Source organism: Euleptes europaea, chromosome 3 (assembly GCF_029931775.1).
Source record: "Euleptes europaea isolate rEulEur1 chromosome 3, rEulEur1.hap1, whole genome shotgun sequence".
In the NCBI taxonomy this organism is placed as follows: Eukaryota; Metazoa; Chordata; class Lepidosauria; order Squamata; family Sphaerodactylidae; genus Euleptes; species Euleptes europaea.
The window spans coordinates 123,135,076-123,152,155 of record NC_079314.1 but is presented as its reverse complement, the minus strand read 5'-3'; the positions used below and the strand labels follow the sequence as shown (position 1 = coordinate 123,152,155).

Sequence of the window (17,080 nt, the reverse complement as noted above, 5' to 3'; positions counted from 1 at the left end):
GAAAAACATGTGTAACAAATGAATATGAGTCTTTGTTTAACTGGGTCGACAACATGAAAAGAGATAACCTTCGAAATTTCCATATAGTAAGTCCTGGTTATATAAATCACTGCAGTACGTTGTCTATAAGGGCAATGTCAGGCACCGTACTGCCTCCAGGGGCTGAAAATTTGGGAACTCTGCCAGAGGGAAGCAAGTAACACTACAGAAGATTATGGGTCTGCTCCCCTTTCCCCCTTCATTTCGTTCTCTTTAAAAGTAGCTAATTGTCCCTATGGAGCTGTGAAGGGGAAGAGGAGAAAGCAGAGAAGAATGGGATGGTAGACCTTTGCTCCCCTCTGCTGATGGATCCTTCCACTTCCCTCTGCTTCTCTACGAGGGCCCAGCTAAGGGGATACAATCCAGTTTTGATTGTTCTCCCAAATTAAAAAAAAAATCCCAGCAAAAAGCAAACTAGTAATACAGAAGACATGTTCTAACTTGGTTTTCGAGGGCAGCCATGTTGGCCTGCGGCAGAACAGCTCGATTGGAGTCTAGTAGCCCCTTTGAGAACAACAACATTTTCAGGGTACGGATTTTTGAAAGTCATAGAATCATAGAAACAGAGTTGGGTGTAACATCCAGGAAATTCACAACTACAGTACTTCCCCCCCCACACACACACACACCCTCAGTGACCCCCTCCTCCATGCCCAGCAGATGGCAACAAAAACTCTCCAGGATCCCTGGCCAATCTGGCTTGGAGGAAAATTGATCTGGACCCCAAAACTTCCTTTGTCAGCTATCTAATAAAGGAAGTTTTGACTCTAGAAAGCTCATATCCCAAAATATTGTTGGTCTACAGTCCCCCTTGGCCTTCCCTCCGGATTGTGTTACTGGACTCGCACCTAGATGCTGTACCTTGGCAATTTCCCCACTGTCCTGATTCTCTGTCCAACAGGAATATTTAATATGAGAAGGCATGCAAAACTGCGACCACTTCCAAACTGCTCTTTCAAAGGAACAATCCATTCTACCACTCCTCCTCTCATTGTACCTTATGTGCCGACTAAATCTCAGAAGAATCTGGTTTAGATGTGGATGAAATTAGGTGCAATAATAATATTAGCACCTACCACCGTTTATCATTTCCAAGGTTCTTGTTTTTTACAAGTTTTTTTGGTTTTGGCTTTTCTTGTTTTTTGCAATTATTTTTGAGAATTTTTGGAGAACAGGTGAGGTGCCAGAAGATTGGAGGTGGGCAAATATTGTTCCCATCTTCAAGAAGGGGAAAAAGGAGGATCCGGGTAACTACCGACCCATCAGCTTGACGTCTATACCTGGAAAAATTTAGAACACATAATCAAACAGTCAGTTAGAAAGGGTGGCTGTGATTACTAAGAATACACTAAGAGACAGCACGAGTTTCTCAAGAACAAGTCATGTTAGACTAACCTCATCTTTTTTGAGAAAGTTACTACCTTGCTGGATCAGGGGAATACTGTGGGCATCGTTTTTCTGGATTTCAGTAAAGGCTTTTGATAAGGTTCCCCATAATATTGTTGTTGCCAAGTTGGTAAAATGTGGTTTGGATCCTATTACTGTTCGGTGGATCTGTAACTGGTTGACGGATCACATCCCAAGGGTGCTTATTAAATTTGCAGATGATACTAAATTGGGAGAGGTAGCAAATACGATAGAAGACAGAGCCGGGATACAGGATGATCTTGACAGGCTGGAAAACTGGGCTAAAACTAATAAAATGAAGTTCAACACCAATAAATGTAAAGTTCTGCATTTAGGTAGGAAAAATCAAGTTCATAATTATAGACTGGGTGAGACTTGTCTTGACAGTAGTATGTGCAAACAGGATCTAGGGGTCTTAGTAGAACATAGACTGAACATGAGTCAGCAGTGTGATGCAGTAGCTAAAAAGGCAAATGCAATTCAGGGCTGTGTCTAGATGGCCAACTATCAGCAATGTTGATTCTGTGAATTTAGGCAGATCATGAGAAAGAGGGCAAGGAGGGTTGTGTCAGTGTCTGGCTCTCGTGGCCCTTTCTTACATGCCCAGGGGGTCAGGAAGCAATTTTCCTCCAGGCTTGTAGAATCTCTGTGCAATTGCACAGAAAACCCCCAGACCTGCCAATGCTGGCTTTGGATGACACAGACAGCAGGCAGGCAGCATCACTTTGGGCCGTGTGATCTGAGAGCAGCAAGGAACCAAGATCCTTCCTTGGGGCAGTTCAAGGGGTCATTTGAAACAGAGTCTCCATTCAACAAGCTTTCTGCCCTCTCCGGGTCTCTGAATTGACAGGAAGCAGTCATCCTGTCTGAAGATCTTCACATGGCCAACAGCAGCTGCTGCATTTCACTCAGCTGGTGGAAGAAAGGTAAGTAGCAGAGCAAGAGTCTATCAGCCTCACTAAACAAGTATCATTGTTGAAGTTATGATTTCACTAGCAGCAACTGATTACAATGCAATAGGGGGGCATGGCTAGTGATACCCTGGAAACTGGCCTAAGCTGCCTGGTGTGCCTTGAAAGGTATATAGGACTAGGGCTGTCAATTCGGTTCGGCCCGAACTGAAAATCAGCCGAATTTCCCTTGATTCGGCGGTTTTTAGTTCCGACGGATCCGAACTCAAAACTGGCGGGCAACCGGGGGGGCCGAATTCAGCGAGTTCGGGAGTTCGGCGAATAAATTCGGCCAATTCGGCCGTCAGTAAGCAGCATTCTCCTCCCCCGGCCAATCGGTGGCCAAGCTGGGTCTTCTTCTGGCCAATCAGTCAGGATTGAGTACTGGAGGAATCAGCTGATGTGCGGCCGGCCGGGGAAAGAGAGAGAGAGAGGGAAATCCTCATGTGTGTGTGAGGGGGTGCTTGTGCACATTCGCTCCTTTCCGTGGCTGCAGGGGGCGCATTTTTTGGGGTACCGACCCCAAACTTTCAGGGGATATTCAGACAGGTTTTTTTAAGAGACCACCCAAGTTTTGTAAACATTGGGTCAGGGGGTCCCGAGATATGGGCTCCCCCCCTTTTTTCTTTCCATGGCTGCAGAGGGCGCATTTTTGGGTGTGCCGACCCCAAACTTTCAGCGGAGCATCAGACTAGGCTTCTTAAGATACCTCCCAAGTTTTGTAAACATTGGGTCAGGGCCCCCCGAGATATGGGCTCCACCCCTTTTTCCTCTCCCCCCTTTTCCATTTTCGTGGCTGCAGGGGGCGCTTTTTTGGGGGTTCAGCCCCCAAACTTTTGTCATAGCTTCAGAGAATCCCTCTTAAGAGACCACCCAAGTTTTGTAAAGATGGGTTCAGTGGGGGCTGAAATATTGGCTCCCCCCCCTTTTCTCTTTCCATGGCTGCAGGGGGCGCATTTTTGGGTGTGCCGATCCCAGACTTTCGGCGGAGCTTCAGTCAAGGCTTTTTAAGAGACCACCCAAGTTTTGTAAACATTGGGTCAGGGCCCCCCGAGATATGGGCTTTCCCCTTTCCCCTATTGGGATGAATGGATCACCCTCGAGAGATGCATACATATGGATCATATATTGGATACAAATGGAATCATATTGGATTACCCAGCCTCCCAGCCCCTCCTGCTGGAACAGAAGACAGCCACAGTAAGACCCCTTTGGGGGCTTTAATCTATCTTTTTTCTTTTCTGTGTGTGTGTGCGGGGGGGGGGAAAGCAGAGTCTGTGTGTATGTGTGGGGAGGGAGCAGTTTCTGTGGGTGGGTGGGGGAAGCCAAAGGGGGCTTTTGCCGGTTCTGCCTGGGGTGTGTGTTCCCCCTCCAGTCTCTCTCTCCCTGGTTTGAGGGGGGGCTTCATTTTTATTCTTCAGGTTTTTCCTCATTCATAAGATCAGTTAGGTTATTGATGCTTGCTCAAAACTGGTTTTCAAATGGTGACTTAAAGAATGCATCTGCCTGGTCCCAAGTCCAATGCAAAAGGAGACATTCCACCCCCTCCTGCTCATTATGCATAGCTAGCTGCCTCTGTCCCTTTCCATGGTATGCAAACACCCAGGTGTCAGGTGTTGCTATGCACTGTTGCAAAGGTTTTGCATTGCGTGCTTGTGTTGCTTTGCAGTTGTATTGTTTTGCAAAATTCTTCACACCTGCCCCGCCCTTTGCATATTTGCAAAGGGGTTGCTCTGCAGTTGTTTTGCTTTGCAAAGTTCTTAGCACCTGCCCCGCCCTTGCTCTCATCAGCTGTTTGTCGGCCGGGAGCTTTGTGCGTGGGCGGCAAGCTCTGCAGAGAGATCCACATTAAGGGTGGGGGGACCCCTTTCAGGGCCCATATCTCAGCCCCCCCTGACCCAATCTTTACAAAACTTGGGGAGTCTTTCAATATACGTCCTTTGAAGCTCTGCTGAAAGTTTGGGACCTCTAAGCCCAAAAATGCCCCCCCCAGAGCCGCGGAAAGGCGCGGTTGTGTTTTTAATGGCTTTATTCGGCCGAATTTTTTCCCGAACTTTGAATTCCCGCCGAATTGAACGGATCTGAAGTGGGGGAGTTCGGACTTCGGCACGTACCAAACCCACAAGGGCCAAATTCGGCCGAATCCGAACTGTACCGAATTTTTTTTTTTTGACAGCCCTATATAGGACTGCAGTTTAACACGCAAGAAGCAGGGCACTGCTATGCAACCAGAGACAAAATGGAAGTTCTCTGGCATCCATCTAGTGAATTTACATCCAACATTATGACAACTCTGGAAGCTGACAGGCAAGGATGGGTCTCATCTGCATCTTCCCCACACCCCGTGGCATGTGAGAACTCAAGAACAGTGAGAAAGAGACAGCCTCCTTAGCATACATGATAACACTCTCCTTGCAGCCATCTGGAAGTTGATAGCATATCCTCTTAATTACCTCAGTAATTAAAGCTCCATTCAGGGAATTTGGAATCATTCCTTTACATGCACAGATGCCCAGGTAATAACATCAAGTTGCAAAAGAAGTATAGGCAAACCCCTCTGAGTCACCTCATCCTTCCTGGGAACCTCTCCCAAAACATCTCCCCTCATCTGGAAATCTATAACAAAATACTTAACAGTACTTAATCAGCAGATCCTAGGTATTGTTCCTAGAATCATAGAATCATAGAGTTGGAAAAACCATCAGGGTCATCTAGTCCAACCCCCTGCATAATACAGGAAATTCTGAACTACTTCCCCCCACACCCCCAGTGATGCCAAGACTTCATGCCAAGAAGATGGCCAAGGTGCCCTCCTATCTGCTTCTACCCCCTGTTCTTTTTTACTCTAAACTAATCAAAGAGCAATCAAGCCTTTGTCCTTAGCAATGTTTGTTTGCCAGTGAAGTCATACGGCCCTAGGATATGTTTAGGGGTATGTATGGCCCTTCTCACAATGGCAAAGTGTGAGTGTTTTCTTGGATCCAAAACATGGACCCCTGTACTTGCGTGTACAGTCCTTCTAGCTTTCCTCTGAGTAGCTCTGGTTGCTCCTCACCTCTACTGCATCTGCCATTTTGGATGTCATTCATCTGATTGATAAATATATTTCCCCTGGGAACCTCTCATCCTTATGTCTACTCCCTCCTTCCATTTATTTTCTAGTTGTTGAATGTATTGGGTTCTATGTGTTTTGATGTGAGTGTGTATGCAATTTGTGTATTTTCAATAAAACCCTTAAAATTTATACAACATTTCTTTATTGAGGGTATTTCTGCTGATGTGCTCATCCCCGTAAAAATAGGTCTTAAAGATTCCGTACGCCAGTCTCTCGCAAAGCTCATTTTATCACCATAGCAAATTCCCCCAAATTAAAAGGAGACCCCTCTAATTGGTGTAACAGTAGAGCCTCTGCTTGGCATGCAGAAAGGACCAGGCAGTAGGTGATATGAAAAACCTCCACCTTAGAGAGCTAATGCCAGTGTGAGTAGACAAGGCTGACCTTGATGGACAGATCATCTGAATCAGTATGAGGCAGTTTCATGTGCGTGTTCACTTCAGGAAGTCTTGTTGCATGACCCTTCCTGAACAAAGAGATATGTTAACGGGACTGAAGAGGATAATTGTCTTTGTAGTGGGACTATTCTTGCAGAATTCTCTCCCTATTTGTTGGAGACAATTCATCCAACAGGATTAGACCGACAATGGATCAGCACCTGACCTCCAAGCATGATGTGATAGATAAGGCAGGATTGCATCTGGAATCTCAGGATAGGAGGCTGAAGACAGAAAGAGGCAGGAATAGACCTCAGACAGTCTACAAGAGGGTCATATTGCTTTTCTCAATTCTTGTGAGCCTGTGAGCTGTGAGCAAATGGATTGCCAATCTCCCGGACTGGCCATGGCAACCCCAATAGATGCGTGCCTCTGCCTTTCCTGAACTGGCGGCAAGCCTGAGCCACCACGGAAAGAACTCCTATTCATCCCGCAAAACCAGCAGTCGAGGAACCGTGGCCAGGTCAACCCCTCCAGCGAACCAGAGGGAATCCATTTTCCTGTGTGCCCGTTCCAGCAGAAGCCATCTCACAGGGAGCTGTCAAGCACGTAGTCTTCGCCAACACCCCCCTCCCCACCACATCTGCATGATTAATAGCCCATCAGAGAACATCAAGATACCAACAAAGAATCGCTCCTCCGGCTATGCAAAGTGACGCACCCTGGATCCATCCATACGCATCTTTGTTCCAGCTCGTTAAACCCATCTTTGGACGGTTCCCAGGCCTCCTGGAATTGCGCAAATCAATAGGAATAGTATAGTTGTTTCAATTGCCCTATTGCCTCACCCCGGCAGCCAACCATTAGACTTTTTGTTACCTTTTGTTTCACATGGGAACCACGAAGGGGCAATCCAATCACCCCGCCGCCGGGAAAAGGTATAACTGGGGTCCCCGCAATCCATACCTTACCTTAAGTCTTTCCCTGGCTTACTTGCCTCCACTCTGTTGGTTTGGGTTTGGTGCAGACTGACCACGCTCCCCTCCCGTTTCGGTGGTCGAACCTCAAGAACCCCCCTACCATCACCACCACCCCGCTTTCCTAGTATTGTAGCCTACGGAACCCAGGACAACTCCGCTCCAGGACAGGTGCAGTATTTCCCATCTTCAGAGGGCCTGCCACATTAGCCACTGTCTCTATACTCCTCTCTTTGATTCTTAGGCTCTGTGTGTTGTTGTGTGCATGTGATCTGAGTGCTTGTGCACATACTATTAATAAGTAAATCCTTGAAACTAAATCCATTGACTCCGCTTTATTCTTTGAATCACGGTTTGGACTCCCGTAGACACAGATTAGATCCTGCAGGTTATGCCCATTGCCGGTTATTGATTTGCTCTTCCCCAAATAATTATCATAACCAAGCAATTTGGCTAACAGAGCTTGCAGACTGAACTGGTAAGAAGCCTTCAGGTCAGGCAGCACTTCAGGAAAGAAACTTTAGAACTCATTAGTGTTTTTCCAAAGCCATCTGCCTAGGCTACACTTCACATGTCCTGGTTCCCTCTGTGGGTTTAAGGTGTATATCCCCTGACAGTATGAGGCAACATCCATTCTGCATGGCTTCACTGAGTCTGCTAAAAAGCCCCATGTGAGCCACTGATTCTCAGAGCTTCCAGCAATTATAGACCATGGATTCCCTGTTGGTTCCCAATCGAGGTTGATCTCTAAGGCCATCAGGCCAAGTAAAGTATTCTCATTTCCAGCCAACCAGTGCCTTGTACAATACTGGCTGCAGAGACTTCATGTTGAATATAGAGAGAGACCTTCCACACCCACTGTAGGGGCCAGTTTTGTGGGCTAGCAGTTGCAACTACGCTGCTAGTTTCATGCTAAGCACTATCTCCACTCTGACCTTGCAATCTAGCAGCAGGGATAGTGAAAGGCAGTGTGGTTCCCCTTCCCAACATGAACTGAAGCTGAACTGGAGAAGAAAGAATCCATCCATCCATCCATCCATCCATCCATCCATCCATCCATCCATCTGCAAAGGTGAGATGCTTTCTAGCAGAAACCACTAGTATTTTTCTTAGATAGCATGATAAATGAGATTGGAGAACAGATGTTATCTTCTCCACTTCAACAGGCTAAACTAATGCAGTCAATGCAGTGCCTCGATAAAAATAGTACAAAATTATTATTTGCTTAGTTATAATGCTATGTACATGGCGCTTGGGAGGGAGGGAAGGCAGAATAATGTAGCCCAATCTACTCAGATCTTGGAAGCTATGTAAGGTCAGTACTTGGATGGGAGACCACCAAGTAAGACTCTGCAGAGGAAGCTAATTGCAAAATACCTTTGCTTCTCACTTGCCATGAAAGCCCCTTGCTGGGGTTTCCTAAGTCCGTTGTGACTTGACGGCACTTAACGTACAGAAGTACATTGTGCTTTCCAGAGTAAGTCAAGCTGAAACCCCCACCAAAAATTGTTCTCCAAGGACACTGCAGTGTAAAGACTGGGAGTGAGGAAGCTGAGAGAAGGGATGGAGAGATGGGATGAGAGCGAGAGGCAGGCACCAGAAGAGATGAGCGTGAGCAGAAGTAAAAGAAAAAGAGTTGGTTTTTATATGCCGACTTTCTCCACCACTTAATAGTACAAAATTATTAGTACAAAAATTAGTACTCAAACTGGCTTACAATCACCTCCCCTTCCCCTCCTCACAACAGACACCCTGTGAGGTAGGTGGGGCTGAGAGAGCTCAGAGAGAGCGGTGACTAGCCCAAGGTCACCCAGCTGGCTTCGTGTGGAGGAGTGGGAAACAAATCCAGTTCACCAGACTAGCGTCCGCTACTCATGTGGAGGAGTGGGGAATCAAACCCGGTTCTCCAGGTCAGAGTCCACTGCTCCAAACCACCACTCTTAACCACTGTACCATGCTAGCTTCTAACTTAATGGCAACCTCAGCAAGGGGCTTTCAAGGCAAGTGAAAAGCAGAGGTAGTTTGCCATTGCCTTCCTCTGCAGAGTCTTACTTGGTGACCTCCCATCCAAGTACTGACCTAACTTAGCTTCCACTACATCATGGTGGCTACCAAGTAGGGGCCAAGGAGGAAGCTTCATTTGGGCAGGCACTGAATGCTAAGTGGCCTCTTGTGTTCTGAGTTCCACGTGTCCATGCTCTGTGCAACCAAAGTGGAAGGGAAGATACCAGATTGCACAAACATTGTCCAAATGCTTATAAAGGGTAAGGTGGGAATGTGGAACTTGCTTTATGTATTGTGAACTGGCATGCGGAAATCCATGGACTGGAATGGGAAAAGACGGAGGGAACAGACATACAAGGTACTGCAGTATTTTCCCACTAGAAGCCATAAAGAAAAATGTGACCTTCCATCTGGACAACTCATTAAATTCAGGGAAAGAATGTCAAACCTTCAGTCTTGTCACGCATTCTGTTAGATGGATTTAACTTTTTTCTGGTGTTACAGTTTTTAGTGAATTCATAAGGTGATTAATACATTTTGTAAACAAGACTCTGCACAGGATGATTAGAATTGGGCTATCCACAAGGACCAGGTGGTACAAAAACCTAGAAAGATGGAACCGTTCCCCTTTTATATGGACACTTGTTAGTAATTCTGAATTATGAAATTCTTTACAATCAATATTTTGGGAGTGAGCTGTGGTATTACTCTACACTGTTCCATGGATGAGATTGAAATGTGGAAAAGAAGCTGTCGGTTTTACTAGGAAATATGCTAGGCTAGGAGTGCAGAGACCTGGGTTCAAATCCAAACTCAAGCCATGACACACACATGAAGCTGCCTTATACTGAATTAGACCATCGGTGCATCCTGGTCAGTATTTTTTTTTTAAATTTTTATTGCAAGATTTAGGGATTACAGAAAAAGGAGGAGGGATAGGGGAAAAGGCAAAATAAAACAAAGTATATCTTCCGAGACTTAACAAAACTATATTAGGAGTAAAAAATAAAAAATAACAGATTTGTCAAAATTTTGATTCATATACTATAGCCTAAAACACCTATAAAATCTTTCTAGTAACTTAAACATACCATATTTTTAATACCTCAGTTGATTAACTCATTATAACTACCTTCTGAGATTCTAAAATATCTGTAAAGTTTTCAAATAGCAATCGTTAAAATAAGTAGCCGTTCAAAATTCGATTCTTATTTTTTATCTTGAAATGCCTTAAAACTCTTTCAAGTGACTTAAGCATAACGTTCACTTAAAACTTCAGTGCCTATTCCCACTACAAATACTCTCTACTGGTCAGTATTGTCTACTCAGACTGGCAGTGGTTGAAAGGTTTCTCAGGCTGAAGTCTTTCATATCACCTACTGAATGGTCCTTTTAACTGGAGACGCCAGGGATTGAACCTGGGGCCTTCTGCGTGCCAAGCAGATGCTTTACCCTCCCCCATGACACTCCCCTTGGACCAGTCATCGTCCCACAGAGGTGTTGGGCCCACCTCCTTGTGCATGAAGGAGTATGGCATAGGTGTGCTTACACAGAACAGGGTAGGGACCAATCTCCAGGGAGAGCTGCTTATTTGAAGAGAAAGACTGGACCAGAAGCATGAAAAAAATGCTTGATAGTTGATACTTGAATTGTTGAAGTAGACATTTGGACAAAGATTAAAACCATCCTCTTGGGTCTATACTTGAGATGCAATCTGTATGTGAGTTGGATGCCAGCGTGGAAGAGTCTGGGGCTTTTCAACTTAGAAAAAAGACAATGGATGAGGTACCTGATAGAGGCTTATATAATTCTGCATGGGTGCAGTGGGGAGAACATAAGAACATAAGAAAGGCCCTGCTGGATCAGACCAAGGCCCATCAATTCCAGCAGTCTGTTCACACAGTGGCCAACCAGGGGCCTCTGGGAAGCCCACAAGCAAGACGAGTGCAGCAGCACCATCCTGCCTGTGTTCCACAGCACCCAAAATAATAGGCATGTTCCTCTGATACTAGAGAGAACAGGTATGCAGCATGACTAGTATCCATTCTAACTAACAGCCATGAATACCTCTCTCCTCCATGAATATGTCCTCTCCCCTCTTAAAGCCCTCCAAGCTGGTAGCCATCACCACATCCTGGGGCAGGGAGTTCCACAATTTAACTATGCGTTGTGTGAAAAAATACTTCCTTTTATCTGTTTTGAATCTCTCAGCCTCCAGCTTTAGCAAATGACCCCATGTTCTAGTATTATGGGAGAGGGAGAAAAACTTCTCCCTGTCCACTCTCTCCAAACCATGCATAATTTTACAGACCTCTATCATGTCTCCCCTCAGCCAACTTCTTTCCAAGCTAAACAGCCCTAAGCGTCTTAACCGCTCCCCATAGGACAGTTGCTCTAGTCCCCTAATCATTTTGGTTGCTCTTTTCTGCACCTTCTCAAGCTCTGTAATATCCTTTTTTAGGTGTGGTGACCAGAACTGTACACAGTATTGCAAGTGTGGTCTCACCATAGATTTGTACAAGGGCAGTATGATATCAGCAGTTTTATTCTCTATTCCTCGTCTAATTATAGCCAGCATGGAATTTGCCTTTTTCACAGCAGCCGCACACTGGGTTGACATCTTCATTGAGCTCTCCACTACCACCCCAAGATCCCTTTCTTGGTCTGTCGCTGCCAGCACAGATCCCATCAGTGTATATGTGAAGTTGGGATTTTTTGTTCCAATATGCATCACTTTACCCTTACTCATATTGAATCTCATTTGCCATTTTAATGCCCATTTTTCCAGTATGCAGAGATCCTTCTGGAGCTCTTCACAGATAAAATCATAATACTATTGCTAATACATTATAAACTATCCTTTATATTAAAAAAAAGTATAGTGCCCAAACCTCCACCACCCTCCTATTGTGCCCACCACCCTTGGACTTCCAGAGCGGTGTTATGACAGTATTTAAAAATCTTATTATAGTCATTTATTAACATCATCTTAATCTATAATTCATTAACTATACCTGTAAAATCCGGATTTTACAGTCTGATTTTGTTTTAACCACCCTAAATAATTTGGTGTCATCTGCAAACTTGGTTCTTCACTGTTTAACCCCAACTCCAGGTCATGGCTTTGTGTATATTTAATTACCCATATAACTTTGTTTCTGGAACAGAATTAAGTGCTCCTGATAGGGCTGTGCAAACAAACAAAATTTTGTTTGTTTGCACAGCCCTATCAGGAGCACTTAATTCTGTTCCAGAAACAAAGTTATATGGGTAATTACATATACACAAAGCCATGAGTTCTGCTTTTACTCATATTAATTTCTGTTTCTTTCTGATGTTTTCCTTACAGATGGATACTTTGGAGCTCACAGCAGATGTCAATCAGACGCAGGTGTCAGAATTTGTCTTCCTTGGTTTCTCTGGCATCCCAAGGGGCCATGCCTTCCTCTTCCTGGTTTTCCTCGCAATCTACTTGGTTACTATAATTGGGAACACCACGATAGTCACCCTGATCCAGCTGGACTCCCGCCTTCACAGCCCTATGTACTTTTTCCTCACCCACCTTTCCTGCTTGGACGTTTGCTACTCATCCGTCACAGTCCCCAAGATCCTGACAAATTTCTTGCGCCAGAAGCCAACCATCTCCTACAACCAGTGCATGGCCCAGATGTTCTTCCTGATGACTTTCGCAGGCTCAGAATGTGCCCTACTGGCTGTCATGGCCTATGACCGCTATGCTGCCATTTGCCAACCACTGCACTACAATAATCTCATGAGCACCCAGGTCCGTGTCCCTTTGGCCATCTTTTCGTGGCTCTGGGGCTTCTTGGACTCAGCCATTCACACTACCTTGGCCACCAATCTGTCCTTCTGCGGGGCCAACCAGATTGACCACATATTCTGCGATGTCCCACCACTCTTGAAAATTGCCTGCAGCGACACCCACATCAACAAGATGGTCCTTCACACAGCCAGCATCTTTGTGGGCTTCAGTCCATTTCTACTTGTTGTCATTTCATATGTCTACATCCTGTCTGCCATCTTGCGGATTCGCTCCAACACTGGCCGGCGCAAGGCCTTTTCCACCTGCGCATCCCACATGGTTGTGGTCATAATCTACTTTGGGATGGCCAATGTGAACTACAACCGTCCCAGTGCCGGCTACTCCTTGGAGATTGATACCCTGGTCTCCACGCTGTATTGCATCATCACCCCCATGCTCAACCCCCTCATCTACAGCTTACGCAACAAAGAGGTGAAGGGGGCCCTGTGGAAAGCTCTGGGGTTGCAGAGTAAGGATTATGCTTCCTCAAGCAAGCAGTGAGAGAGAAGCTGGACAAAAATTCCATGCCACAATGACATCCAGTTTCCCATCTTCCTCCTCCCTCCATCTCTACCTTGCTCAGCTGCCACACAACAGATGATGAATTGCCACTAGGGTTGTGAAAAAAAATTCGGTAAATTTTGGTAATCCCGGAACAAGTTAAATACCCAGACCAGTAAATATCGGTATTCGGCTTACTACCAGGTTTACTAAAAAATTTGGGTCCATTATAGTCTATAGGGATTTTTTTAAAGCTCCTGTGAGGGCATTTTTGGAGGTAGAGTCCACAAATTTGCATCATGGCTGTCCTTAGACAGTCACCAAAGTTTGGTGAACTTTGGGACAAGAGGTTCAATTTTATGGGCCCACAAAGGGGTCACCCCCATCCTCCAGGCATTTGCAAGAACTGTCCATCAGTTTTCAGGTTCAGAAGTTCAGCGTTGCCAAGGACTGGCAGAAAAAGCCGGTTGGCAGGCTGGTGCCTCAAAGTCTGGGGGCTCCCGTAATATCTGGGGTGCATAGTATGATGTCCATGCAAATTAGCTTCCAAACTGAGGAAAAGGGCTTAAATGCAAGAAAAAATAAGGCATGGAAAACATTTCTTTTTGGGGGCAAATCACATCCGGTGAACAGTCCTTTATTATGGTTATCCGGGCTGTGTAACCGTGGTCTTGGAATTTTCTTTCCTGACGTTTCGCCAGCAGCTGTGGCAGGCATCTTCAGAGTAGTAACAGCTGCTGGCGAAATGTCAGGAAAGAAAATTCCAAGACCACGATTACACAGCCCGGATAACCTACAAGAACCAATGAACTCTGACCGTGAAAGCCTTCGACAATATATTTAGTCCTTTATTATGGTCATCAAAAATCTGATTTCAGGAGATGGTCACAGTGTGGGGAAACAAAGCCTCTACTCAGGGTGACCTTCAGTTTCAGAGCAGGTTTTCAGGGGGGGTGATATTGGAGCCTAGCCGAAGTCTCAACTACAAGGGCTGTCTGAAGGAGATAGTTCATCCTCATGGGCGAGGATGTCCCCTTCAGAAGCCTGGTGGTGTGAGCAGTTGTTGAAGCCAGTTCTTTTTAGTTGGAGGGTATATCCCTCCAGATGGGACTGGTCAGCCCCGTCTTTAAACAACCCTTATGCTTTATCCAAATTAATCCACTGAATGGTGATGGCCAGATGGTTTTGTGGTTAGATGGTTGGTCAGACCAAGTTGGCTCCAATTACACAACCCCTGCTTCAAAAGGTCCCCAACTATGGGTCCCTAACAAAACCAGTTTTTTTAAAAAAAGATAGAAAAATGGGAGAAAGCACAGAGCCGTTCACCTGAGCAAACGAGAATAGCCGAACCCGAAAAAGCCGAATATTTATTCAACTTTTTCGGGAATCGCCTATTCGGCTTCGGGGAGATCCCCAAGTTTTGATATTTGGTAAACCCAAAATGCTAATATTGCCAAAACGGCTAATTTCAGGTTTATTTTTGGTTCAGGTTTATCGATATGAACAACCCTATTTACCACATACACCCTGACCTGGATGGCCCAGGCTAGCCTGATCTCGTCTGATCTCAGAAGCTAAGAAGGGTCAGACCTGGTTAGTATTTGGATGGGAGACCACCAAGGAATACCAGGGTTGCTGTGCAGAGGAAGGCACTGGCAAACCACCCCTGTTAGTCTCTTGCCATGAAAACCCCAAAAGGGGTCGCCATAAGTCGGCTGTGACTTGACGGCACTTCACACACACACACAATTATCACATACAGATCAAGCGCCTCACCTCAGACAGAAGTCTGTTAACTGCCACATATGACTTTTTGGGAGTAGCTCTGTAGATCCAAAGGAGAAGGTGGAGCTGCAGATGAGTCTCCAAACAACTTCTATAGTGAAAGGTGAATTTTTCAGAGAACAGCTAGATTTGAGTTCAGTAGCACCGTAGAGACCAACAAGATTTTTGGGGTATGAACTTTTGAGAGTTAAAGCTCCCTTCATCAGACTCTCGAACCTCATACCCCGAAAAATATTGTTGGTCTCTAAGGTGCTCCTGGACTCAAATCTGCCTATTAAACCAGTTTTTGATGGAATCTACACGTAGCCTTGTTTTAGAAATGTGAATCAGATCTAGGTCCTGTTGGCAGCAGAGGATAGGACTCGCAATAATGGGTATAAATTGCAGGAGGAAAGGTGTGTGTGTGTAAAGTGCCTTCAAGTCGCAGCCGACTTATGGCGGCCCCTTATGGGGTTTTCAAGGCAAGAGACTAACAGAGGTGGTTTGCCAGTGCCTTCCTCTGCGCAGCAACACTGGACTTCCTTCGTGGTCTCACCGGCTGGATATTAAGAAAAAGTGTTTTACAGTCAAGAGTTGTTCGACAGTGGAATCGGCTTCCTAGGGAGGTGGTGAGCCTCCCCCCTCACTGGCAGTCTTTAAGCAGAGGCTGGACAAGCACTTGTCAGGGATGCTCCAGGCTGATCCTGCATTAAGCAGGGGGTTGGACTAGATGGCCTCTATGTCCCCTTCCAACTCTATGATTCTATGATTGTAGATTCAAGTCCATTAGCACCTTAGAGACCAACAAGACTGAGCTCAGGTATCTTCATATTTCATTTTACAAAATATCAATCAATGTTAATAAGTTGTTGAGGGACACCTTTAAAAACAAGACTATTAGAAATTATAAAGGTGATTAATGTTAATATTATTTTTGCACACAGTTGCATCTACATGTAAACTAGATTCTTCTGAGGTCTAGTCGTCACATAGAGTACAATTGAGGGGAGGGGTAGAAAGGCTTGCCCCCCTTCAAGGAGCAGGTGGGGGTCACTGTTTTGCATCCTTTCCCACACTAAATATTCCTAGAGGACAAAGAATCAGGAAAGGGGGGAAAGGGCCAAGCTAGAACAGCTCGATTCGAGTCCAGTAGCATCTTAGAGCCCAACAGAATTTTCAAGGTATCAGCGTCAGACACTCATTTCTCCAGGGGAACTGATCTGTGTAACCTGGAGTTCAGCTGTAATGCCAGGAGCTTTCCAGGCCCCACCTGGAAGCTGGCAACCCCACTGAGCAATGTAGTCGATGTCAACTTGTCACCTCTGACGTGGACTACATTGCTCAATTTCCAGGTGGGGCCTGGAAAGCTCCTGGCATTACAGCTGATCTCCAGGTTACACAGATCAGTTCCCCTGGAGAAAATGGATGCTTTGGAGGGCGGGCTCTACAGTATTATAACCCACTGATGTCTCTCCCCTCCCCTCCCCAAACCCCACCCTCACCAGGTTCCACCCCCCAAAGCTCTACGTATTTTCCAAACTGGAGTTGGCAACCCTGTGTTCAGGACAATTGATTTTTAAAAAATTTTGTCTCTCTGGAAGTTCATGGCTGACTCAGGGCCAAGGAAGGACTACCTCTTTGATCCAGAATTCTTACTTAAGAGTACATGCACATAAGAAGAGCCCTGTTGGATCAGACCCAGACCCATCAAGTCCAGCAGTCTGTTCAGACAGTGGCCAGCCAGGTGCCTCTGGGAAGTCCACAAGCAAGATCTCCTGCCTTGCAACCCTTGGGACATCAGGGGGAGCTCTGAAACAAGTTATTTACTCACATCAGACAAGTCCTAGAGTGGATGTGGGCTATGTATGAGTTGGTCTTGCCAACAGCTTGGCTTTTGGGGAAGTAGATACTCATCAACCCCAGGCCAGGCAGGAAACACAGAAGACAACCGGAGTGAAGCTGAAATGTCCCATTTTTAATGGCTTCAGTAACAACACACAAACACAGGAAGGGTCCATAAGATGGTCTCTGGTGTATCTCCAGGGACTCTTCAAGAGCACAACGTTCAAAGTGTCCAAACGCTGAAGACACCATGGAGCATCAAGGAAGCCAGTGTGGTGTAG

The 17,080-nt window shown here is 45.7% G+C and overlaps 1 protein-coding gene across 1 annotated transcript; it reads left to right on the top strand.

Moving 5' to 3' along the window:
* Window positions 1–499: 499 nt before the first annotated feature.
* LOC130474964 (olfactory receptor 1086-like) lies at window positions 500–13,193 on the top strand. Its single transcript, XM_056846654.1, has 4 exons — window positions 500–568; window positions 2,297–2,372; window positions 8,290–8,342; window positions 12,219–13,193. Exons 1-4 carry the CDS (start codon window positions 500–502, stop codon window positions 13,191–13,193), a joined length of 1,173 nt encoding a protein of 390 aa, XP_056702632.1.
* The last annotated feature ends 3,887 nt before the right edge of the window (window positions 13,194–17,080 follow it).

Bases quoted from the DNA above. Each gene is read 5' to 3' on its own strand.
- LOC130474964 (XM_056846654.1), top strand. From the start codon at position 500: ATGTTGGCCTGCGGCAGAACAGCTCGATTGGAGTCTAGTAGCCCCTTT. The intron at 569-2,296 runs GTACGGATTTTT...CTGAATTGACAG, and splicing joins AGAACAACAACATTTTCAGG to GAAGCAGTCATCCTGTCTGA. The intron at 2,373-8,289 runs GTAAGTAGCAGA...GGGTTTCCTAAG, and splicing joins ACTCAGCTGGTGGAAGAAAG to TCCGTTGTGACTTGACGGCA.